This window comes from Artibeus jamaicensis, unplaced genomic scaffold, assembly GCF_021234435.1.
Source record: "Artibeus jamaicensis isolate MK-2021 breed Jamaican fruit bat unplaced genomic scaffold, CSHL_Jam_final scaffold_1964, whole genome shotgun sequence".
Taxonomy (NCBI): Eukaryota; Metazoa; Chordata; class Mammalia; order Chiroptera; family Phyllostomidae; genus Artibeus; species Artibeus jamaicensis.
Genome location: NW_026522030.1, coordinates 20,778,848 through 20,803,239, shown reverse-complemented (window position 1 = coordinate 20,803,239; position 24,392 = coordinate 20,778,848). Strand labels below are relative to the sequence as shown.

The 24,392-nt window shown below is 44.1% G+C and overlaps 1 protein-coding gene across 5 annotated transcripts in view; it reads left to right on the top strand.

Moving 5' to 3' along the window:
* The first annotated feature begins 6,855 nt into the window (after positions 1-6,855).
* The window catches only part of CLTA (clathrin light chain A), a 34,100-nt gene continuing 16,563 nt past the window's right edge, over positions 6,856-24,392 (top strand). For 2 of the 5 annotated variants that reach the window (XM_053656455.1, XM_037144515.2), the window contains exons 1-4: positions 6,856-7,214; positions 14,525-14,562; positions 16,632-16,749; positions 20,711-20,822. In XM_053656455.1, coding sequence (XP_053512430.1) covers positions 6,998-7,214; positions 14,525-14,562; positions 16,632-16,749; positions 20,711-20,822 — 485 coding nt within the window. In that variant the 5' untranslated portion in view covers positions 6,856-6,997. Of the gene's footprint in view, positions 7,215-14,524; positions 14,563-16,631; positions 16,750-20,710; positions 20,823-23,003; positions 23,248-24,392 lie in introns of those variants that run through there. The other 3 variants (XM_037144517.2, XM_053656454.1, XM_037144516.2) reach the window with 3 other exon arrangements.

Below are 24,392 nucleotides of genomic sequence, written 5' to 3'. Positions count from 1 at the left end.
CTAATTCTCTTTTCAGCTATGTCTAATCCCGTATTAAAACTTATCTATCAAATTCTTAATATCAGCTACTGTAAATTCTAGCCTTCAAATTTTCAAACTGCTGACTTCTCATTTTCTTTTAATTCCTTGAATTCATTAGTCATAGCTTTTTATTTTATAAATATGTTTCATTGATTATGCTGTTACAGTTGTCCAATTTTCCCCCATTTATTACCCTCTGCCCTGCAACCCCCTCCCACCTGCATTCTTCCCCCTTAGTTCATGTCCATGGGTTGTATATATAAGTTTTTTGGCTTCCCTATTCCCTATACTATTCTTGACTTCCCCCTGTCTCTTTAGTACTGATCATTTATGTTTCTTATTCCCTGTACCTTTTCCCCCATTCTCCCTCCTCCCCCTCCCCACTGATAACCCTCCATATGATCTCCATTTCTGTGATTCTCTTCCTGTTCTAGTTGTTTGATTAGTTTGTTTTTGATTTCAGTCTTTTTTACGTACAGTTGTTGATGGTTGTGAGTTTTGTTGTCATTTTACTGTTCATATTTTTGATCATCTTCTTTTTCTTAGATAAGTCCCTTCAACATTTCATATAATAAGTCCCTTGGTGATGATGAACTCCTTTGACTTGACCTTATCTGGGAAGCACTTTATCTGCCCTTCCATTGTAAATGATAGCTTTGCTGGATAGAGTCATCTTAGATGTAGGTCCTTCCTTTTCATGACTTGGAATATTTCTTTCCAGCCCCTTCTTGCCTGTAAGGTTTCTTTTGAGAAGTCACCTGATAGTCTTATGGAAACTCCTTTATAGGTAACTGTCTCCTTTTCTTTTGCTGCTTTTAAGACTCTCTCCTTATCTTTAATCTTGGGTAATGTAGTTATGATGTGCCTTGGTGTGTGCTTCCTTGGGTCCAACTTGTTTGGGACTCTCTGAGCTTCCTGGATTTCCTGGAAGTATATTTCCTTTGCCAGATTGGGGAAGTTCTCTTTCTTTATTTTGTCAAATAAGTTTTCAATTTCTTTCTCTTGCTCTTCCCCTTCCCCTCTGGCACCCCTATGATTTGGATGTTGGAACATTTAAAGTTGTCCTGGAGGTTCCTAAGCCTCTCCTCATTTTTTTTTAATTCTCGTTTCTTCATTCTGTTCAAGTTGAATGTTTCTTTCTTTCTTCTGATCCAAATTGTTGATTTGAGTCCCAGTTCCTTCTTGTCACTGTTCATTCCCCGTACATTTTCCTTTATTTCATTTTGCATAGCCTTCACCTCTTCATCTATTATGCAACTATACTCAACTATTTCTGTGAGCATCCTAATTACCAGTGTTTTGAACTCTGCATCTGATAGGCTGGTTATCTCTTTATTGCTTAGTTTTTGGAGCTTTGATCTGTTCTTTCATTAAGACTATACACACACACACACACACACACACACATATATATACACAAATATATGTTTTTGGGGGGTTGGTCTGGGTGTAGCTGTTATGTTGTAAGGGATGCAGCCTTAAGCATTCACCAGGGTAGGGCAACCCACTTCACTGCATTGTGGTGCTGTATGTGGGGGAGGGGTCTGAGAGGGAACAATGCTGCTTCCTCAGCTCTCAGCTGACTTTCAGTCACTTCCTCTACTACCCACAAGCAAATTGGGCCCTCTGTTGCCGATTCTAGGGTGGGTGGGTTTGTGTACATTCTAACCCCCTGTTGGCCTCTCTAATGAACTCTCTCTGTGAGGCTAGAAATTTCTCCCGCCAGCACAACCCCACAGGTTTTTACTGTCAGAGGTTTTGAGGCTTTATTTTGCTGAGCTGGAGCCCTGGACTGTGTGGTTTATTTTGCTCCCCAGTTGCTCTTCCTGGTTATCCACTCACAAGTGGGGGACCACCTAGTCTACCAGTCACCGGCTTGCCTGCCCAGTCCTCCAGCTGCCACCTTGTTATGTCTCCTCTCCACCCCTCCTACCAGTGTGGATGATTTTCTTCTTTAAGTCCTTGGTCGAGGACTTAAATCCAGTTTGATTTTTTGGAAGTTCTGATTATTTTATTTTTAAATTTGTTGTTGTCCTTCTTTTGCTTGTGCAAGGAGGCACAGTGTATCTACCTATACCTCCTTCTGGGCCAGAAGTCGGAAAGCAATTATAGCTGTTTTAAAGTCTAGGTCCGGTAACTCCATTATCTGAATCCCCTGGGAATTCTACTGTATGTCTCCCCCTGAAAATGTTCCTGAACATGTTTTGTCTTTACATGCTTTTATTTTTGGATGACATTTTTTTCCTGGCAGGTAGTACTGGGCTAAGGGCACTAGAAAGTCTGAATCACTTGAATTCAATCAAGCATTTATATCACTTAAAACTGGGCTTTAGTCTATTTTCACCTTTATTCCTATTGTGTAGCCCTTCAGGGTTCTAAGGAAAGGCCTGGTACAGTTATCAGGGTCCCTCTTCTTGCTAGGTCAACTATTTTCTTCTCCCCGGCTTTGTTTGCCTGACTCTATTTTTAGCAATAACAATAATTTTAAGTGGAAAAGTGGCTCCAAATGTTCGGCTCACTTTTCTGGGCTTCCTTCCTCTCCTAGAACTTTGGCCCACAATTCCTCACTGCTTCATTCATCATCTGCCTTCAAAGAGATTTTTAAAAACTTTTTGCCCAGCTTTTCTAGTTGTTCAGAAGAGTTGGCCCTAAAACAACTTTGCCCATCATCGCTGGAATTAAAACCTCCTCTCTCCCGAACTTCAGTCTTAGATTTCCAACAGCCTATTGAATGTCTCCAGAATACCCCACAGATCCCTGGGTTCCATGTATCCACACCAAACTCCTTTCTTTCATCTCCTGCCCCTTCCCACTCATGTGGGTTTTCTTGATGTAGCTGTTTTGTCTGGGGTTTCCGAGCTGTGTGTTGTCTGTGACTCTCCTCTCTCTCCGCCTCCTAAATACTATCGCTTACCAACTGTGTACATTACCTCCATTATTCTCCTCCCACCTGAGCCCAGTGCTCCGTGCTCTAGAATATTACCCTTGACTCCCCTCATCTCCCTCCCAAATGACTACAGCTGTCTTTCCTAATCTTCCTTCTTTCAGAACCCTTTTTTACATTTACACTGCCTGTGCTGCCAGAAGATTCTTCCAGAATGAGGTGCTCACCAAATCCTTGCTCACCAAATTGTTTAAAATCTGCAAAGGTTCCTCACAACCTGTGCAATTACAGAATACTCCTCACCTGGGAACTCAAGCCCTCCATGATTTGACCCTGCCACTTTCTTTCACAGGCATGGATTTTCCCTGATTATGCTGTCATGTAGTCAAATCACTTTGCAGAGCACAGCATCACCCTCTGCCTCTTCCCCTCTATTCCGCGTCTCACAACCCTTCTTCTCTGAGATCTGTCTGAAATGCTACTTCATTCAGTCCGTTAACAAATATTTGTCAAGCACCTGCTATGTGCCAGGTATAATGCTAGACCCTGACAATACAAAGGTGAGCAAGGCAGACATGGTCCCTGACCTCACCTAAAGATCTAGTGGGCAACTAGGAAATGGAAAAAGGATTTATCCCTTGTAGGAAACTTTTCTCATACTTCATAACCAAATATGACTGGCCTCCTTTCTGTTTCTCTGAAACCTTCCAGGATTCTCTATCATTAATAAAACTTCTTAATGCGTTCAGGGTCCCATTACAGGTCTCCAAGTTTGCCTTCAATTACTCCTCCTCTTATGCTCTTCAGGCCAGCCAAACTAAACTGCAGGAGTACCTTGCTCTATTGTGCCTCACATTTGAATGTGCTCCACAGGTGTTGTGTTTCAATTTGAAGGTAAGACCCTCCACCAGCAAAAAGATTACAACACGCTTTCTTGTGGTGATCTGGAGCCGAACCCGCAATAGCTCTGAGGTATACTGGTACTCACGGTCCCCAGATATGCCATGCTCTGAACCTCTGCCCAACAATGACATTAGGCCACATTATTGACTCTTGTAAATCTTATGAATGTTCCACAACTAAGCTCCAAGCCACCTGCTCTATAAATTGATCCTTCAGCTGATTTCCCTAGTTTGAGTGTATAAACAGTTGATTTTGCATATGTGATGTCTCCTCTAGCAAGCGATTCTCAGGACAGCTTTCCCAGAGTCACACGCTTGCCTGGCAGAGAATGTGGCCTTTCCCTCAGCTACTACTGCTGTAAGCAGTCAGAAGTCGCCTTACTAGTTTCTCTTATGGTCGTCTCTTCGCCTTATCCTCCCTACAGGTGCAGGGCACATTATTTCAAGAAGATAAACGTGAAACTACTTCATACAATATTGCCAATTTATGTTAGAGACGAGCATTGTACAAAAAGGGGACAACCGAACCAGTTGCAGGCCCTAAAAATTAAGTTTCTTAAATGTTTTTCTTCAAAACATTCCTACATCCCATATTTAGAATGACTTTAAAATAATGTGTGCTTTTAGCAAATAATTACTTTTGCCCTTAAAAATACATGTATTTTTATGCATGTGAAAATATTTGTATATTTTAATGAAATATTAATGCCAATTACTTTTATTTCTGAAAATATTTGCAGACATATTCATTTCTTTTTTACTGTGTTTGGATGCAATTGTCTCCAGTTTCCCACCACCGAGACATATTCATTTCTGTATATCAAAGCCAACATTGCATTCTTAGGCATTTTGTTTTTAAATTCTATTTTATCGATGATGCTATTACTATTGTCCCAATTTTTCCCTTTACCCCCTCCACTCAGCACCCCCTCCTCCCTCGGGCAATCCCCACACCACTGTTCATGTCCGTGGGTCATGCATATAAATTTTTTGGTTACTCCATTTTCTATACTGTACTATACATTCCCATGGCTATTCTGTAACTACCAATTTGTACTTCGTTTTTTTTTTTCTAAGCAATTTGTACTTCTTAATCCCTTCACCTCTTTGCCCATTCTCCCACACACCTCCCATTTGGCAACCATCAAGACAGTCTCTGTATCCATTATTCTGTCTCTGTTTTTGTTTGCTTAGTTTTTTAGATTCAATTGTTGATAGATATGTATTTATTGCTATTTTATTGTTCATAGTTTTGAACTTTTTAAAAAGATTTTCCTTATTTACTCCTAAGAGAGAGGAGAAGGGAAGAAGAAAGAGAGAGGGAGAAACATCAATGTGTCATTGCTTCTCATGCACCCTGTACTGGGACCTGGCCCACAACCCAGGCATGTGCCCTGACTGGGAATCAAACCAGGGACCCTTTGGTTTGCAGTCCGGAGCTCAATCCACCAAGCCACACCAGTCAGGGCTGACCCTCTTTATTTTTTTTTAAAGTAAGACCCTTTAGCGTTTCATACGATAATGGTTTGGTGATGGTGAACTTCTTTAGTTTTATTTCTCATCTGGGAAGCACTTTATCTGCCCTACCATTCTAAATGATAGTTTTGCTTAGTAGAGCAATCTTGGCTTTTCTTGACTTCGAATATTTCTTGTTATCCCCTCTAGCCTGCAAAGTTTCTTTCAGGAAATCAGCTGACAGTATTCCCCTGTAGATAATGAACTGCTTTTCTCTTGCTGATTTTAAGATTCTCAATCTTTAACCTTTGGCATTTTAATTACCACGTGTCTTGGTGTAGGCTTCCTTGTCTCCACCTTGTCTGAGATTCTCTTGGCTTCCTGGATGCAATTTGTTTCTTAAAGCAATCTTACATTACAGCACCCTGTACCTTCTTATAACTTAGGGTTTCCACACTGGATTTTCCTAAAGGGAGTCACATGATTATTATTTGTGATTTAGATTCTTGGTGCTAACAACTATCATAGGCTTTGTTACCTTGAAACAAAAACAAAAACAATACATATACGCTTAAAAACCACTTTCTTGTTTGCTGACTACTTCAAGACATCTTTGACCTCTGGTTGGTTGGTTTTGATTCTTTTCCTTTCGGTGCTAAAGGAGTGTCGGCCATTGCATAAATTCCCCTCCTCAACATGAGCATGAGGAACTGGAATCACTCCATATCATTTCTATGGTGTAGATAAAACTAACCACTTAATATTCACATGTCCCTGACTTCAAACATTGAAGGAACTTTTTTGAAAAAAGTCCCCAGCTGGAAAAGGCACATACATACAAGACGTTGTGGCTAGTCCCTACATAGGTGCCCAGCAGACCTGGGTTCCCTGACCAATGACTCTTTTGTGTGACTTATCTCTTTGAGTTTCCTTATGAATTGGTGATCCCTACGGAATTTTCCAGCTCCAGAAACTTCTATCTAGCTCTGAAAAGACGTACTGGCTCCAAAAGGCCTTTACGAAATGATACAATTTCCTTTTTATAAAATACTATGGAGAAAAATCAGAGTGGATTTGACTCCAAAATATTTAAGTCAGGCTGTTCTAAAAGAGAAAATAAACTCAGCTGGATGAGTTAAATACAACTTTTTTTTCCCCATGAAGCTAGTATATAGCTTTAAAAGGATTCAATCTTCGCAACAATCCTGGGAGACAGTGCAGGATTCCTAGTCTCCTTTTACTGACGAGAAAACTGAAGTTCAGAAAGTCTCGGTAGCTTGCCTCTTTACGTAATCCGCCCATCATCGCTGTTTTCACCGACTGGTTAAGCGCTAGCCTCCCGGAAAAGGTGTCAGACGGCATCCCCGTAGCGCTCTAGGCTGGCGTGTAAGGCTGCTTTAGCTCCAGCGCCACTTCCGCCTTTCTTGAGCCCACGAGGCTTACGGCCCCCACCCTCGGCGCTTCCCGAGTCACGAGTTTTCGAGTGCCCCTCTTTCTGCTGATTGGGTGGCTCTTGAACGAGTGCTGTCCTCTGACTGGTTGTTACCTTCTGTGCTCTCCCACCCCTCCTGCGACCAACCGGATATAGAGGCAAGGCTTCCACTTCCGCCTTCTCCCTCCTCCCGCTTGTCCTCCAAGGGAAATCGCCACCACAGCGGTAACTGCCGGGCGCGGTGTCTGTGGTTCGGTTGGTTTGTCTGTCACTGTCGGTGTCCGTGCCGTTGAACTGCCAGCCATGGCGGATCTAGATCCGTTCGGCGCCCCGGCCAGCGCTCCCGGCGGCCCCGCGCTGGGGAACGGGGTGGCCGGCCCGGGCGAAGAAGACCCGGCCGCAGCCTTCTTGGCGCAGCAGGAGAGCGAGATTGCGGGCATCGAGAACGACGAGGCCTTCGCCATCCTGGACGGCGGCGCCCCTGGGCCCCAGCCGCACGGCGAGCCGCCAGGGGGTCCGGGTGAGAACGCTGGCGCGTTTGGGGCGGGAGCACTTATCTGGAAGCCCGGCGGCTTCCAGAGTGGGTTGGAGAGCTGTGGGTAACTCTTGTTCTGTCGCTGACCCGCGAGGTTGAGGAGGAGTGCCGAGGAAACGAGACCCCGGCCCAGTCGTGCAGAACGCCTGCTCCGTTCAGTGAGTGCATTTGAGCGCTCCTGGCGCGGGCGGAGCGAGAGAGCGAAGCAACGCCAATACAGTGACAGTCACACCGAGGGTCCCGAAGAAACCGGCTCAGTTCCGGAACTTTTCATTGAGCGCTTGCTGTGCAGTGAGTCTGGACTCCGGAGCACAGCCGCATTGGCGCAGTTTGGCCAGACTTACAGGGAAGTCTGAGCCCTGCACAAGACCTGTTATTAAGAAGGGAGGACCGAAAAATGATAGTTGTTTTTGAGATGATGCATTTAAACACTTAAGGTGTACAGAATGCTGGGTTATGAGGAGGAAAAGAGGAGTGAGTGGGGAGTTCAAGAAAGATGGTACAGCCTTGGAGAAAGAGGGGCAAGGTTTTACCGTTTTTCCGAATGTGTTACGGCCAGGACTCCAGGAACTCCGCTTCCTTAGGAACAGATGTGGTGGGTACTGCCGTCTAAGCAGAACCTCAGGTTAGCCTGGACCAGTCTTCCGAGAGGCGAACAGAGAACGTAGTATATAACTTTTTCCCAGCCACGCTCAAGAAAAAAAAAAGAAAAACGCGGTAGAATGCCAGTTTGACTTTTAGTGCTTTACCTGGGTGTGATATTTACGGCTGTCGCGGTGGAAGGAAAAGCTGAGTGGCAGAGATCTTTTCATTACTATGGGAAAGTAGGAAATTAGCTAGAAGAAATAGGACGTGGCTCTTCATTTACTTTAAACAATACTAATTAAGGGAGAACAGAGCATTGGTGGGGCAGATGGGAGTTTTAAGGTGCCAGGTAGTTTGAACATAAATAGAGAAACATGCCGGGTGTGAGATAATGAGTGTTGGAGGCTGAGGCTTTGGTGTTCCTGAATAATGCTCTTCATAAGGCTTCATAAGTCTGAACAGACTCAGAAATCTCATATTACTGTGCCAGTCAAGCAGAACCCTTTTGGGGGGGCCGGGCGGCGGTGGAGGTGTGGAGGCTGCTAACTTGCAGCCTCTGAGTTTTTATACTATACAGTGCTGCTTCCTAAGCAAATCTGTCCCCCAGTTAGAACTCACATAACAATGTGTAATATACCTGAAAACTCAATGTATAGCTAGCTGGTTGGACTGAAATAGATTGTGGCTGAGAGATGAAGTTAGCTTTAAGTGATAAGGGTTTTTATGTTGAGTGTGTGTGGTGGTGATTCTTGTGTGGTCTTTAACGTTTGCCTGAGAATCATAATATGTATTTTTTTAGGTCCTTAATATACCTCCCTTGTTTAAGAGAAGAGAAAAATGAGTCCTGCAGAGAAGTGACTTGCCTAAGGAAAAGGGCAAGTTACTAGCTGAGCTCTGTTGCCCTGTCCTCTGACTCTTCCCTGTTCTGTTGCAGTTTCATCAGGGGTGTAGTGAGCTGAAAGATGGTCATTACTGGAGAGCAGTCATGGCTGCCCTGGCCAGGACAGCAGTGGGAGAATCAAAACCTGTATTTGGGAGACTGTCCTGATTCAAGGACGGTGTTACCTCTTGCTCACTGTTTATCCACAATGCCTATCAGGATGTCTGGCACATAGTAGGTACTCACAGAAGAATGGGCAAAAATGTCAGGTTCAAGGAACCCGTATAGAAGCAGCAGGTCTTGGTGATTGGCAAGTTGGAGAGGTAAAAGGGAGAAAATCCAGTTGGACACATGGGTCTTTTGTGCATTAAGCTTTCGGCAAAGGGAAGGAAGGGGCAATTGCTGACTTAGTTCCTAGGAAGGAGTTTCTTAGTGAACTAAGCATTTAGTGATTTAAAGCCTGATCTCCGATGCGTGGTTGGGGTTGGAAATAGTGCAGTGGTCAGCACTTCCTTGGGGGTTTAGAGAATGAGTTGGACACTTTTTTTCTTCCTTCTCTCACTGTTTTTCTTTTCCTTTTCCTCCCTCGATTCTGTGCTGTGCTAGCCTGCTTGTGTGAGTGTAGCTTTTCAGGCACCTTATATAGCCTCTACTCCCCTGCCTCAGTTTTTTCCTCTGTAAAAGGTGAAAATATACACCATTTAGGGGTGCTAGGATTCCATTAGAGAGCACCTGTAATGTGCTTACACACAGTGCATTATTACTACACACACACCTATGTACCTAGCTACTGTTATTTCTCAGGAGTAGGGAAAGAAAGATGTTACAAGGCCTATAGGCTGTGGCAGGGAGTGTACTAAGGAAACATTTTAGGAGGGAGCTCTGTGTCTGATATGGTGCTATACTGAGAGCTGTGGGCAGGAGGCCTCACAGACTGAGGAACATGCTGACTTACTCCCAGTCTGGGGGGGAGTCCCATGGCAGATGGGGCAGGCAGAAACCAGGGGGGTTTGGCCTGAGCCCTGGATGACTCCCTCAGTTGTTGGGAGGGGTGGAAAGATACACAAGTTTAAAGGGAGGTAACCAGCTAGGTAAAGTAGCTCATGGATATTGAGGAAGAACAAGTGATCAGGAAAGAGGCAGCCTAATTCTAGAACTCTTGAAAGCCTTCAGTCATGAAGGCTGATGAGAGGAAAATAAGAGTTGATTCAGGAGCTATTTATTGAAGGGAGTATGGCAATGAGGCACTATTTGGGATGTTTCAGTCAGGTCCTTTCTTGGAGGAGGAGGAAGAGAGGTACATGAAGAAAAGCCAGAGGAGAGTAATTTTCTTGGTAGCAGTGAAGAGAAGTTCAAGGAAATCTCACGTGTGTTATTTAGCAGTGCTGCCCATTTCCTGTGTGCCAGTTCTCTCGTACTGTCAGGTCCATGGAGTAAGCAATTCCGCAGGCTAAATGGTAGTGTCGTCCTGTTTCAGATGAGAGCTGATAGTCATGGAACTTAAGCAGTGATCTTAAGGTAGCAAGCTAATAAATATATGGCTCCCCTGGAATTCCAACCCAGGTCTGCTTGCCTTGGGAGGTTGAAGGTGGGTTCGGGACAAGAGTCTTTCATCTCTGGAAACATATTCTGACCCTGCTTCTGTCTGGATGCCCTAGACAGTTTGCTTTTGGAGCATCAGGTTGCTTAGTTTAGTTGTCCTAATAAAGCAAGGCGCTCCAGATGTCCTTTCTGCGTGTTTCTGTAGCTGCAGATGATATTATGACTTGGGCCAGTCGAATGTCAGGGCCATGGTGTGGTAACTAATAAGAGTTCAGAGCGTTTGCCACTGGGGCTGGATGAGCCTTCAGGCCTACAGGACACGCAACATGTGACCTAGGAGGTGTGTGATGAGAAGCGCTTCTAGTTCTGTGATGGAGTAGTGATCAAAGTCTTTCCTATTGGGAATGGCCCTGGGCTGGAATGTATTAACCGACTAGTTGGTGTGTAGGCTGTAATACATTAACCAGAATGTTGGCCTGGCTTGTAGGCTCTAGGATTTAAAGTGATCTCTTTCCTACCTCACACAAAAATAAATTCTGGGTGGATTTAAAATACCAGGAGAAAAGTGAATATTTACCGTAGCAGGGGAAAGGCCCACAGCATAAAAGCACCTATAGAAATCATAAAGGGAAAATTGATAGTGTCTGTATATAAGTTAAGTAGTTTCAGGTGTTAAATATCATAAACCATGTAAAAAGCAAATGGGGGAACACCTGTAGTATGAGAGGATGAATTAATAGAGATACTTAGATAGCAAGAAAAAATGGGCAAAACAGTTCAGTAAAGAAAATGTCAGATTTTTAATTACCTCATTGGAAATAAGATTGGCAAAACAAAACCACCTTAAGTTTTGTGTGTGTGTGTGTGTGTGTGTGTGTGTTTAATACTTGCTATCAATTTAGCAAAAATATAAAAACATGAAAAAACTCATCTTTAGTATCAGTGAAAGTCTGGGAAATGGGGCACTCTTGTGCTGATAGTAATAAAAGGGAGCAAGTGATTGGTGTGTTAGAAGTTTGTAAAATGTATATCCTGTGACCCAGCAATTCCACATCAAGGAATATATTATTGAGGTTCAATTGACTATCCCCACCCCCCGCCATACTTTATTAGTTTTTTGGCGAACATTGTATTTCCAAAACTTTATAGAGTGCTTTTAAAAATTACATGGGTAGGGAATACACAAACAGCTTAAAGTGGAAAAAGCCAGTGACAAAAACAATGAGAAACTTACTTTTGTACTAACATAAATAAAGCATAGGAGTAAACGAATTCAGGAAGTTGTTAAAAATATAAGAACTACGTTGAAATAACCCAGATTTATAACCAGCAGCTGAGACAGATCAGTGCTGAGGTGGGTTGGTCAATGCGTAGTAGGCCCTGCAGACTGTGTCCGTGTGTCAGACTCGCCGATGACCTCTCCTCTGACTTCCCGGCCTGCCTCAGGTGCTGCAGCACTTTTTAAAGGCTGACTATTTCGTAATACATGCATTTATTATTTTTCCTAACATATCTTAAAGTTAAAAATAAAAGAGGAAATGTCATCAGTTACCTGTCCTTTCAAGAATACCTTATTCACCTTAAGGAATGCTGTACATGTTCTATTTATTTTTTTAAAGATTTTATTGATTTTAGAGAGAGGGAAAGGGAGGGAGAGAAATGTTGATGTGCAAGAGATACATTGATTGACTAGGGACCCAGCTCATAACCCAGGCATGTGCCCTGACTGGGAATCAAGCTGGTGATCTTTCAGTTCTCAGGCCGGTGCTCAGTCCACTGAGCCACACCAGCCATGGCTCTATGCGTATTCTTAATGTCATTTGTGAAGCGCTGATACATACAGGTTTGTTATAAGAATTAAAACAATGTTTATAAAGTGTTAAACACTGTGCCTAGGACATTGGAAGCAATAAGCAGTGGGTGTCTTCATACTAATAAAGTTGAGAATTTAATGAGATGGATGAATGGGTTACTTTAACAAAGGTTATATTGTAGGAGTCCAGTTTTGCTGAAAATTTTTATACATTAGATAAACTGACAGGATAGAAGTCAATGGGTTGAGTGAAGAAATTACAGGGCATTTTCTTCTGTCTTCATTTTCCTTTTTAAAAAAATTTTATTTTATGCCCCGGCTGATGTAGCTCAGTGAATTGAGCACGGGCCTGCAAACCAAAGGATCGTGGTTCGGTTCCCAGTCAGGGCATATGCCTGGGCTGCAGGCCAGTTCCCAGCAGGGGATGCACGAGAGGCAACCATACATTGATATTTCTCTCCCTCTCTCCTTCCCTTCCCCTCCCCTCTAAAGATAAATAAATAAAATGTTAAAAAAATTTTTTTTATTTTACTTTTCTATTTTGTTTCAATTTTTTTTTTTTTTTTTGTGGCTCAGTGGGTTGAGCACTGGCCTGAGAACTGGAAGGCTGCCAGTTCATTTCCCAGTCAGGGCACGGGACTGGGCCAGGTCCCCCATTGGAGGCATGCAGAGGCAACCAATTGATGTCTCTCAGACATCAATGTTTTTCTCCCTCTTTCTTTCTCTCATTCCCTCTCTCTAAAAATAAATAAATAAAGTCTTTTTTTTTTAAAGAAAAGATGTTAGTAAAAGATAATAAAATGTTTTCATATCAGGGAGACATGCTGGGAAAATGATCTATAAAAGTTTTCAGTACTCCCAAAGCCAAGAGGTTTGTAAACTGGGAGAAGCAAGAGAACCAAAGGAATGAATGAAATGGGTCGTGTTAATTTGGGAAATGGGCAGTTAAAACTGCTTTTATGGGCACCCTGTGGAGATAATCACGGGTTCGGTTCCAGACCACCGTCATAATAAAGCTAGTATTGCAATAACGGGAGTCGTAATCTTTTTTATTATGGTGGAGGGTCTTGCCTTCAGTTTGTAAAGGCAGTAAAATGAGGCATGGCTGGAATCAGTTAGAAACCAAAACCAGAGGGAGGTCTGGTGAAATCTTTGCCTGCTAGAAGGAAAGAATGAGGCCGAGAGCACCTGCCGCAGACCTGGAGGAAAGTCATTTCTGTACACGGCCCTGGGAGGGCCTCCTGATGGTGGCCCTCACTAAGTGTGCGGCATTCCTTTTACTTCTTAGGCTCTTAAACCTTTTAGGTTCCTCTCCTTTCATCTTCCCTCTCCTACTCCATGCAATGAGATGTCTTTGTAGTTTGAAAAAAGTTGGACAAGTAATGGAAATCCTATATGATAGGTAATACGTGGGGCTCAACCAGCAGATACGGAATACAGATTATGTAGGTAGAAGCTAAATTTTTATGGTGTCTAGATTGAGGCTTTTGGAGGAAGTCAGAGCAGCCACCAGAGTGATGGTGTGCGGCCCTGTACGGACTGCCTGTTAGCGATGGCTGGGAGAGGGCCACGTGCTTACCAGGCCAGTCAGAACTAGATTCATGAAACACAGAATGGGTTAAAAAAAAAAAGAGTTGGGCCAGTGGGGCTGCCATGCTGCCTGTGAAGGCCCCCCTCGTTTCAAACGGTGTGGTCAGGTCTTCTCTCTGCTTGCCCCCTCCCCCAGACCTGGAAATCCGGATTTGTGGGATTTCCTTAGTACTTTGTGTTTTAAGTAAAATACATTCAGCCTGTGGGCCACCATTTTGTACTATGTGGATTGATAGTCTCTAGGTCTGACTTAGGCATTATTTATATTTCTGAGGTGGACTTTCTCATTTAATTATGAATAATTGTGTAAGACTGGATTGTACACCTCCCTTTGAATTGTTTAAACTTTCATCCTTGAAAAGACTAATTTGGTGTGTCCAAGTCTTACTGTTTTGAACAAATTCCACGTGCCCTGTAGGAATTAGCAAGAAGTCCCAACTGTAAACCCTTAGGTGCCAAACCTATTGCAGCCACAGGATGGAGAGTCTTGACCCCCAACAAAGCACCTTGGTTGGAACACAAAGCTGCACACCTCTGCTCCATGTGAATGAATCCAGGCCATACTTTTTTAATTTGCCTTCTCCAGAACTCTCATAGAGAAATACTGTTGCTCTGTGAGACTCTTCTGCCATGATTCTACGTGTTCTCTCTAAGCCAGAAAGCAGAACTTCAGAAGCTTTCGGGCCTGCAAGCATGGGACAGATTTGTCCACATTTTGGTGAAGTCGTTTGTATATAGGCACATCTTGGTTTCATTAGTTAGAAGTTGTTCAGTGTTATATCTTGTACCTAGCACAGGGACACCGTGCTATATTTTACTCTGCAGACCTTTGCCTCAGCATTTGACCAGCCCTGACTGACAAACTGCGATCTTAATGTCTTGCAGATGCTGTTGATGGAGTGATGAATGGCGAATACTACCAGGTACAGAGTAATTATGTTGCGTGATAGTGCTCAGGAGTCTCCTTTCCTGTGGTTTCCATTGACCTAGAAAGGACCCCACTCCCTTGACTGTCCTGGGTGCGTTAGTGGCTGGTGTGTGACCTGCCAAAGTAGAGGGATTTGAAGAGAAGCGACACTGATAGAGCATTATTTTAAAGTGCTGTTCACCTGCCCCTGTTATCAACTTTATTCTTAAAAAATGATCCTTCATGCTGCTGCTGCTGCTGATGATGACGACGACAACTGTGAATTTAAACACTATCTGTGTCAAGCACTGTTTATAATTTTATTTAATCTTCACAACCACCTCAGGGACCTGTACTGTTGTTATTCCTATTTTACAGATGAATAAACTGAGGCATACCGAGCTTAAATCAGTAGTCTAAGGTAACAAAGGCAGTATGTGGTGGGGCCAGCATTTGAACATTTTAGAATTGTATGGAGAGGGGGACTGATACTTTGATGAATACCATTACTTTTTCGTCTGTATCACAGGTGGCAAACACAAGGCCCACAGGCTGAATCTGGCCTTCCACCTTGTTTTATCTGGCCCAGTACCTTGTTTCTACCCAGCGGCAGTACTGAGCTCCTTGCCCCTAGTTAAGGAGTAGTCACATTTACACAGTTATAAAATTACATTCTGCCCTTTGAAGGCAACCATGAGGCTGATGTGGCCCCTGGTGAAAATGAGTTTGACACCCCCATCTATATTACTAAGCTTTTGGTTGTTGGCCCAATTTGCATTGGTTTAAATAGAGAACTTGCTTGTTTTTATAATTGAAAGAGCTCTGAGATAGGTTAGGTGTCCTCGGACCAGAACTCTGACTCAGTTCTCGGACTCTGGCTCTGCCTGCTGAGCGTGCAGTGTTGTCCTCAGGGTGTTCTTCATGGTGGTGAAATGGCTGCAGCACTTCCAGACCTCACACATGTGTGTCATATAATCTAGAGTAAAACAAAGGTTTCCTTTCTTCTCCCAACCACCTCTAAAAAGTACTGCATTTTCTTCTGGACCAACCAAGTAATCACTGTAGTCTGAGGGAAGCTTGTGGTGCTTAGCTTCGGCTTGGGATTCTGCCCATCTCTCAACCAGTTAACTGGCAAGAAGGATGAGATTAGTCTAATTGGTTTAAACCAAAGACGAATGTTTCCTTTTCCTGTAAATGGCCAGATAGTAAACATATTAAGCTACATGAGCCATAAGGTCTGTCAGACCACTGTGTTGCTGTAATACGAAAGCACCTGGATACGTATATAAACTCCTGGGCATGGCCGTGTTCGAGTGAAACTTAATTACAAAGCAGGGAACAGGCCTGAACTGTAGTTTCTGATCTCAGGTTTAGAACTTGTCCTTTAGAGTGAGACAGAATGTGATTCGTATCCTGAATTATTTCAGCAGGTGAAATAATTCTCTAAACATTAAGTTTTATTTGGGTCTTTGTCAACCTATTAGCTCCCAAATATAACCCATTATAAAGAACAGTCTGCATTCTTACACACTCACAGCTCTGTGATTGTCTGCCTTTTTATTATTTCTTTGGTGATTATAGTAACTGTACATTTTCTTTTGGTCTCTGCTCACATTCACTATATTTTGATTAGGTGATATTAAGTGACCTATTTCCTGCATTGTATAATAGTGGGTCTTAAATTCCAGGCCTTGCTCTACTGTGTACTTTTGGTTACATTGAAAATACCACATAATCTGGGTTAAGTGAGGAAACCAAAACTGATAGCACTGTTTCCTAGTAAGGCCATTACTCAACTCCCGGACTTTTCCTGTCTCCCACTCAAGTCCCATTTATTAGCAGATAGGATAACAACTACTCCGCCTCCTCCCGCATGGTGAGGAGTAAGTGCAGTGATGCTGAAAGCTCCCTCCTCTGCATGTGAGATTGTAACATGAGATTGTAGATTGTTACTGCTTCTCTAGCAGTCGTTTAACATTTTATAATTGTCAGGGCTCTGCACAGCCAGGGATTCTAACTTGGGTGAAGTGCATTTCAGGAAGGAGTTTTTGGTACTGATAGAATACAATTGTGTTTTGTGTTAAGGAAAGTAATGGTCCAACAGACAGTTACGCAGCTATTTCACAAGTGGATCGATTGCAGTCAGAACCTGAAAGTATCCGTAAATGGAGAGAAGAGCAAACGGAACGCTTGGAAGCCCTGGGTAAGGAAGCCCTTTCTGTCTTTGGGTGTCTGTTTTCAGTGGAATGGTTGACCTTGACTCTCCTTTTATTCCTTTTTCGCCCAAAGTAGCCTTAATGTCCTTGTCTAGTGTTTGGGAAGATAATCTTTTTCAACCTGAATGTCACAGTACTGCTGATGTGGGGACACTCATTCACAGGCCCTTGTGTAAGGATTAAGGCAGCCCGGAGAACCACCAAGTGCGTCCTCTCTCTCCTCTCAAGAAGAGTGGAGTGATGTTGTGGAAAGAGCCGTGGTCTTGGAGTGAAAGGCTGGGTTCAAGGCCCAGCTGTAACTCTTACCAACTGTGGGCACTTGGTTAGCCAGACCTCGCAGTCTTTCTTCATCTAAGAGAAGTAAGATCAGTGTTACCAACCCCAAGGGTATTCTGAGATGGTATCTGTGAGAGTGCTTTTTGTAAACTTGATGGTGTTATATCCATGTGAGAGACTTCACAGTCCATTTGTCATTTGAAAGCTGAATTAAAAAAATATTTTATTGATTATACTATTACAGTAGTCCCAATTTTTCCCCTTTTGCCCCCCTTCTCCCTTCCCCTTTAAAATTAAATAAATCTTTAAAAGTGGGGGGATTGTTGCTGTTGTGTGGACCCTGGGCTGTTGGGGTGTGGCTGCGATTTGTTCCAATGTCATCTTCCACCTGCGGCTGTAGGGAGCCGTCCCCTGTTCCTGCCTTTGAGTCCTTTTCAGTCCGATTGCTGGTGGTGAAGGTGTGTGAGGAGGAGGCTGTCCCCAGAGTCCAGGGGACTCTGAATCCTCCCTCTGAACTTCAGAGACAGAGTTGGGGTGTTAACCAGGGTCAAGCTTCCATTGCTCCCTGCTCCCCTAGTTGCAAGTCTCAGGAGGCTGGAGGAGAGGGAGAACTAGAGAAGGTCCCCGTACGGGCCACCAACATTGTTAGGGTGGTCGGTGACACGGGCTGTGAAAGAATTCACCAAGAGAAGAAAGTGTAGAGAGGAAGGTTTTTACTCTCCAAGAGAGGAGAGGGGCTCACTGTGGAGAGACACACCAGCTGCAGTCACGTTTTTTACCCATTTTCAGATACAGACACCACATACTTCATGCCTAAATGTTTTATTGCAAATCTAGAAATACAGCACACTTCTGTGTAACCAGAGTCTCAGCATTATTATTCCTTCTTGGGGACCACTGAACTAGTACAAATACGACTCCTATTTTTTAGGTGGGGTGACTGACACCTAGAAATAGGAAGGCACATGACCCAGATAACACAGCCAGTTAGTGTAAAATCTGTTGTCTGTCCAGTCCAGCTTAGGGGAGAGTTTTCAGAGCACAGGACACACTTACGTTTGAACCTTTACAGCGCTGTCCAGTAGTTACTTCTTTGATAATGATAATACTGTGTGGCCACTAAGCTGTTAAGCATTCAAAATGTGGCTTGTATGACCGAGAAACTGAATTTTAAATTTTATTCAGTTTTACTAAATTTAAATGGCCACATGTGGCTAGTGCCTGCTGCACTGGCTAGTGCAGCTTTAGAAAGACAGGAATAGGTCTTCCTGGTGCCAACAGCGCCCGTCCTTGCTTGTTCCTTGTACATCTCTCCTCAGTAGGCTGAGAGGCAAGACTTAGTTGGCATTCCTATTACTGGAGTATTTTTCATGTTACACAACCCAACTTTCTCTTTTCCCAGAGTTTAACAGAATTGTTTTGTTCATGGAAAGAGTTCACTTTGGTGTCTGGGAAAATTGCATTTTCTTTTCCGATGATCAAATTGGACATTTAGGGGATATTCTTTGAAGTATTGTTTTCTTAATTCAAGATACCTTCCAGAGGGAAGTCAAACATTTGGCCTTACGTTCTGATTGAATTGAATCAAATTTGTCCATGAACTAGGTGTTTCTTCAGTTGCACCTTTTTTGCTTGCAAGGACTGCAAGAAGGCACAAGATGCTAAGAATAGAGAACCAGTGTCAACGGTTTGTAGCTTAGCTGCTGGCTCTTCTTAAATAACTTGCTTTTCTGTGAATAGTCATGAGGATGGCCAGGAGAGACAGCTGTCAGTGTGCCCTGCTGTCTAAGGGGACTCTTTATCCCTGCCTGCCTCCCCCTTCTCCCTGCCAGATTCAAAGAGATGGTATTAGGGCTTAGATCTTTATCTCATCAAGCTAAGTGTTTAAGAATTCTAAATTCTAACTGATGGTGTCACTTCATAAATCTGTAAAAGATGACAATTTAAAGGGGCTGTTTTATGTAGTAACTATAATTTGCACAAATGGTCAAATTTTTAATTTAGATAAAATTTTTAGAGATAAGTTTCCATGACAGTTTGTTCCTACTCTGTGATAACATTTATAAAGTTATCAGACTACACAGAAGGAAAATACTCTTCAATCAAAAAGTAATTTTTTGGAAGTAATTTTACCCATTTTGAAAAGGAGACCTTACATTTTGAATATGGTATTTTTCAGTTTCTTGCCCACGGGGCGCTGTGAGCCCCTACCATCCCCCATCGCCTCCCAGCCCCCTCCATTCTACCACGTACACTGAGTGACAGGGCAGACGCGTCAGAAGTTTGCTCTGTGTGTTTGAGTCATCGGTCGAAATCTGAGTAAACTAGTTCTCCTGAGACACAGATCACCTGATAAGTTAGATGGCAGGGTAAAAAGTGATTTTACAATGTAAAACCATGCAGGAGTTTTTAGATGCCGTTTATTCTAGCAGTTACAGACCACTTTCTGCAGGTTGTTCCTACCAGACGTTTTTTCAGAGGCCCTAAAAATGCCCGAGTTGCTGCCTTTCTTCCCTGGGATGGTGACTGGCCGCCACCCCCGCTTTCTCCTCTTCCCCTCCAGGCCGCGCCCTGCCCAGACTCTAGTCTGGGGCAGTGGCGATCACCAGGTAGTCTCGTCTCAGGATTATTTCTAGGCCTCGCTTCCCTTTCAGTCCTGCCCTTCAGAAGCAGCACAAGGCAGTAAGAATGTGAGCCTTACAGCCAGACCTGGGTTCGAGTCCTGACTCTGCCCCTTACAGTGACCTTTAAACGAAGGTTTCTCAAACCATCTGACTTGTAGTTTTTCTCACCGCTGTCTAGGAGACGAGAGTTTACCTCCTTGGGGTTGTTGGAAAGACCACCTGGGACATCTACAGAATACCTGCCAGAAGGATGGCCTTAAAAACGTGCCAAGTGAAGTGTCAGGGGAACTTCAGGTGTCAGTGCAGCAGGGGCTAGGACTCGTATTTCTTTTTCTCCCACTACTGCTGATGCGTGTCTCTTTATTTTAGGTAAATGTCTTAGGAAAATCCATATGTAAACCTGAGAAACTTCCTGTTAGGCATGCATTTTCTAATTTCTAGAACCTTTGCAGAGAACTGTCAGTAATGACCCCCCAGCCTCCGCAGGTCCCTTCACTGCAGTGTCTCCTTAGCTCTGTCCTTGCTCTGCCACAGACTCGCTCCGCAGTCCCAGCGGGAAGAGATTGCCAGGCTACCCAACTCTTAACATCTGCTCTGTTCTGTTCCCTGGCTTCTGAATCTTCTCTACATCTGGTAATTTTCCTGTAGCCCCTACTTCGTCCAAGGGCTGCTACCATATCTAGTTAAAAAGAGAGTGAGTGCCATCTTGTTTTATAAAACATTAGTGGTCAACCTGAGGTGTGGAGTATAGGCTGTGGGAAGATTTTATTAAAGGATTGTCAGATATCAGCAGTTCATCCTGGAGTAACATTGGCAGCTTTACTAAAGAATCATCTCTAATTGCTTTTCCCTGACTTGGCGCCCTCAGGGTCTTTTTTTCTGTTAAAAGTATCTCTACTCCCCCTACCCCCACCCCCACACCCCCAAAAAACCCAAAAACATACCTGCGCACACCGCAAGTTTAATAAGATCAAAATAGACCGATGAAGTGAACTTGAATTTGTGTTTTGTTTCATTTGTGTTGTCTTTCTTTTCCTTCCTGTCAAAGATGCCAACTCTCGGAAGCAAGAAGCAGAGTGGAAAGAAAAGGCCGTGAAGGAGCTGGAAGAGTGGTACGCAAGGCAGGACGAGCAGCTGCAGAAAACAAAAGCAAACAACAGGTCAGTCCACAGGGCTCCTGGCACAGCTAGTTTTCCAATGGGCTGGAGTCCATTTCCAACGGCCAGGGCAGGTTCTCAGCTGCCGACTCTGTTCGTGTGAAATGTCTTTGTGGATTTTTTTAAAAGTGCTTGAATCATAAGGATTGCAAGTCTCTTGGGCCTTATGAGGATAATTGAGCCTGTCTGTTAGCCATTGTGAGTAGTTACAGTGAGTTTAGCCAAGAGTTTGGTTCATACGCGCCCCCTGTAATGGTATGATACAGCAAAAGGAAGAGATATTTCCTGGAACCCCGAAGTGAAAGGCTGCTTTGATGACTGACCAGGATCTCGGTCCCTTGAAGCTGTTTATAGACTTGGTCATGTTGCTCCCCTAAATACAGCCCCGCCCCCTGAAAGCTGCTTCACAGGGAGTCCATTTGTAGGGAAATGTGCAGGGAAGTAGCCAACGATGGTCATCCCAACACAGTGGCTTCAGAATTAAGGGTTCGCTGGGTACCTATCTGTGAGGAAATCTTGGACTTTTAAAAAACGCTTTTTTCAGAATTTACTCACTAACCTAAGATCTAAGTAGTTGTGGGCGAAAACACTTTCTGTCACTGCTGACCAGCAGCTGCGGCACTTAATGCCGTTTGCCTGGAGTCCCCTTGGAAGGAGGTCAGAGAGAGGTGGGCGCAGCACTGCTTGCCTTGGTGTGTGATGGGCTCGCCTTGCCTGCTGGATTGACTTTACTCACTTCAGTGTAAAGATGGGCCCGACTGGTCTTGGCGATGATTTTCAGGGTTAAAAAACCCTTAGGTTCCTGTCCTCAGAGGCAGAAGTAGGTATAAGTGCCCTTGTCTTTGTCGGCATAATCGAGGTGGAAATCGACCAGAAAGGGGGAAGCTCATCACTTCCGGCTGCCGCCTGTTGGCCATCCTTGGTTCTGTCAGCTGCCCCTCAGATGCCACGTTTGAGCCTCCGTCCTGGCCACCACCCTGTGGGGGATGCACTCTCTGTGCCCATTGGGATTCCGTTTGAAGTCCTGTGAAGAGTGTGGTGGGGACCACTCTCAGGTCTGGGGCTGCTGCTGGGCCTGTGATCACTTCGGAGTGCCGACCGGTTCGGGCTTCTCCATCCTCTGCTCATTTAGGATGGTTTCCCCCACCCGCAAGTTCACGTCTCTTAACAAAGAACAATGAGTGGGTGCTTTGTGCAAGGCGCTGTTTACCCTTAGCCTATGAGTCTGCTGTGAAGTACTTGGTAAAACTGAGTGACCCTTTCTGTTCAGGGTCCCCGAGGATTAAGCAAGTTGGCTTTCAGATTCTCAGACTTAAAATATGATTATGTTGGGAACAGGCTTCCCATTGCAGGCAGTTTTTCAAGCCAGTTTTGCTAAACTGTATCCTTTCTGTATAGAGAATTAGTTGTCTTCGAAGACAATAATTACACCTGTTCTTAGGAGCTGAGCCTTAGAGGTTTAGTCTCTTCAGGCACTGGTTTAGGGCTTGGTGTGCTTAGCTGTACGTAACACTGTAGAAGGCTGGGGTGGAGAGTCTCAATGATGAACCGAGGTTCCAGGAGGGGGAGAGGGAAGCTCACCACTCATGGGGAATGCGGAGCTGTCACTGCCTTGTAGAAACCTTGCAGCGTGGGGCCGACCCTGAGTGTGTGGAGCTAATGGCACACTAGCCACTGTCACCAGAGGTCCAGGACAGAAGGGATGGGGTTTTCTTAGAGAGAGGGGAAGGGAGGGAAAAGGAAAGGGAGAGAAACATGGATCAGTTGCCTCTTGTACGTGCTCCAGAAAGGATGGTTTCTACACTTTATGCCAATTTATCAGCAGGCTGGGGTGGAAGCCTTTACAGAACCACTTCGGGGAACTTCTTCCAATGGCATACCCCTCCCCTGGAGATTTGGACATTGCTGACGGTTCACCCTTGTGGGACTACAGAATAAGTCCCATTTATATGTGTGAAGTGACTCATCTTTCTTGTTGTCTGTAGACAGGTAAATAGTAAATATTTTGAGAAAAGAACATGGGGGCGCTCAGTTCCAGCAGTACCATTGTCCGTGGGTGACTCCCGCAGCAGCTGGGCGGCTGCAGCGGCCTGCAAATACAAGGCAGAGAGAAGTTGAAAGAGGAGGCTTGGGGTAGCAAGGGCCCATTTTTATGACCGTATCATGAGGCTTCCTGTCTTCCAGGTGCCCTTAGCTGAAGCCTTCAGAGCACATCCATGCCAGGCACTGTGCTGGGCTGTGGGCAGATGACGGCAGACTCAGCATCTCCTTCCTTGTGTAGGGCCTACATCTCACTGAACAAGAGCCATGAGTTACCGTATTTTGCCGTGTATAATGTGCACTTTTTGCCCAAATTTTTTGAGGGAAAAAGAAAGATGCACATTATATATGGGTAGTAATGATTCCATATCTATATAAATGTTTTTAAATCTTTTATTTATGCTTATGCATTAAAAGTATAACTCTAAAAAGCAGTAATGATATCCATATGTAAAAAAATACCTTAGAATACAATAATCTGTTTTGTTTATAAGTAAATAAAATAACTGAATTAAAAAATAAAAACAAAAGACTTTTTTTCCCTCTGAAAGTTTGGGCCACAAACATGGGTGCGTGTTACACACAGGAGCACATTATACATGGCAAAATATGGTAAGCGACAACACATGGAAAAGAATTCTCTTCCTAGGAGCCAGTCAGAGGAGTTTATTCCTTGAGAACCCCAGACCATGGCCCTTCCCGAACCATAACAGAATCATTTCCCCTTTTATAGGTAGCTTTGGTGCTGACTTTCGAGGCTCGTACAAGTTTGCAAAATCCACGATGCTCAGTGAGGCGCATTTTTTCCATGCCTACTCTGTGCACGTCAGCCTCCAGAGTGACCTGTGGTCGGGCCCGGAGGCATTCCTCCTCCCCTCTCCCAGGCTTCCCTGAGCCCTTCGCTGCCTCACCTGGGATTGCTGCTCTCTGTCTGCTGGGTGAAGCACAAACAGGTAGAGGGGCCACCTGTGCTCGTTGAACAAGATTTCCCGTTTGTCCTGAGTCTGTACCAAGACGGGGCAGTGCCGTCGGACAAGCTCTCAAGTCTTGGGGACTGTGGAGGAGCAAAAGCCAGGCGTTCAAGCCTTTGTCGTCTTAGTGATGCCTTGTCAGGAGTCATTAAACCTTTATTTTCTTCCAGCAGAAGCAAGCACAGTTGAAATTGAGTAGGGTTAGTCCTTTTGTGTAAACTAAAAGGATTATGGGTTGACAAGCTGGCCTGCCTTTCCTTTCCCTCCCACTCACTTTGCCCACAAACAACTGTGTTTTCCTGCTGACTCACTGAGCTACAATCAGGCTGTTCTTTTTTGCTTTAAGTTTCCACAGAAAACCTCCTATGTATAAACCAAAACGGTAAAGAAGGAAGGGTGTGTGTGAGTTTAAAAATAAATTAAAATTACTAGCATCTCCCTTCAAATAAATATGTGAGCTTATTTATACATGATTGTCCTTCATAAAAGTGCCCCTTCCATTCCTGTGCCCCAGACTGACCTAGCAAAAGACAGGATCCAGACTCCTTGAGGGAAGTTCCCT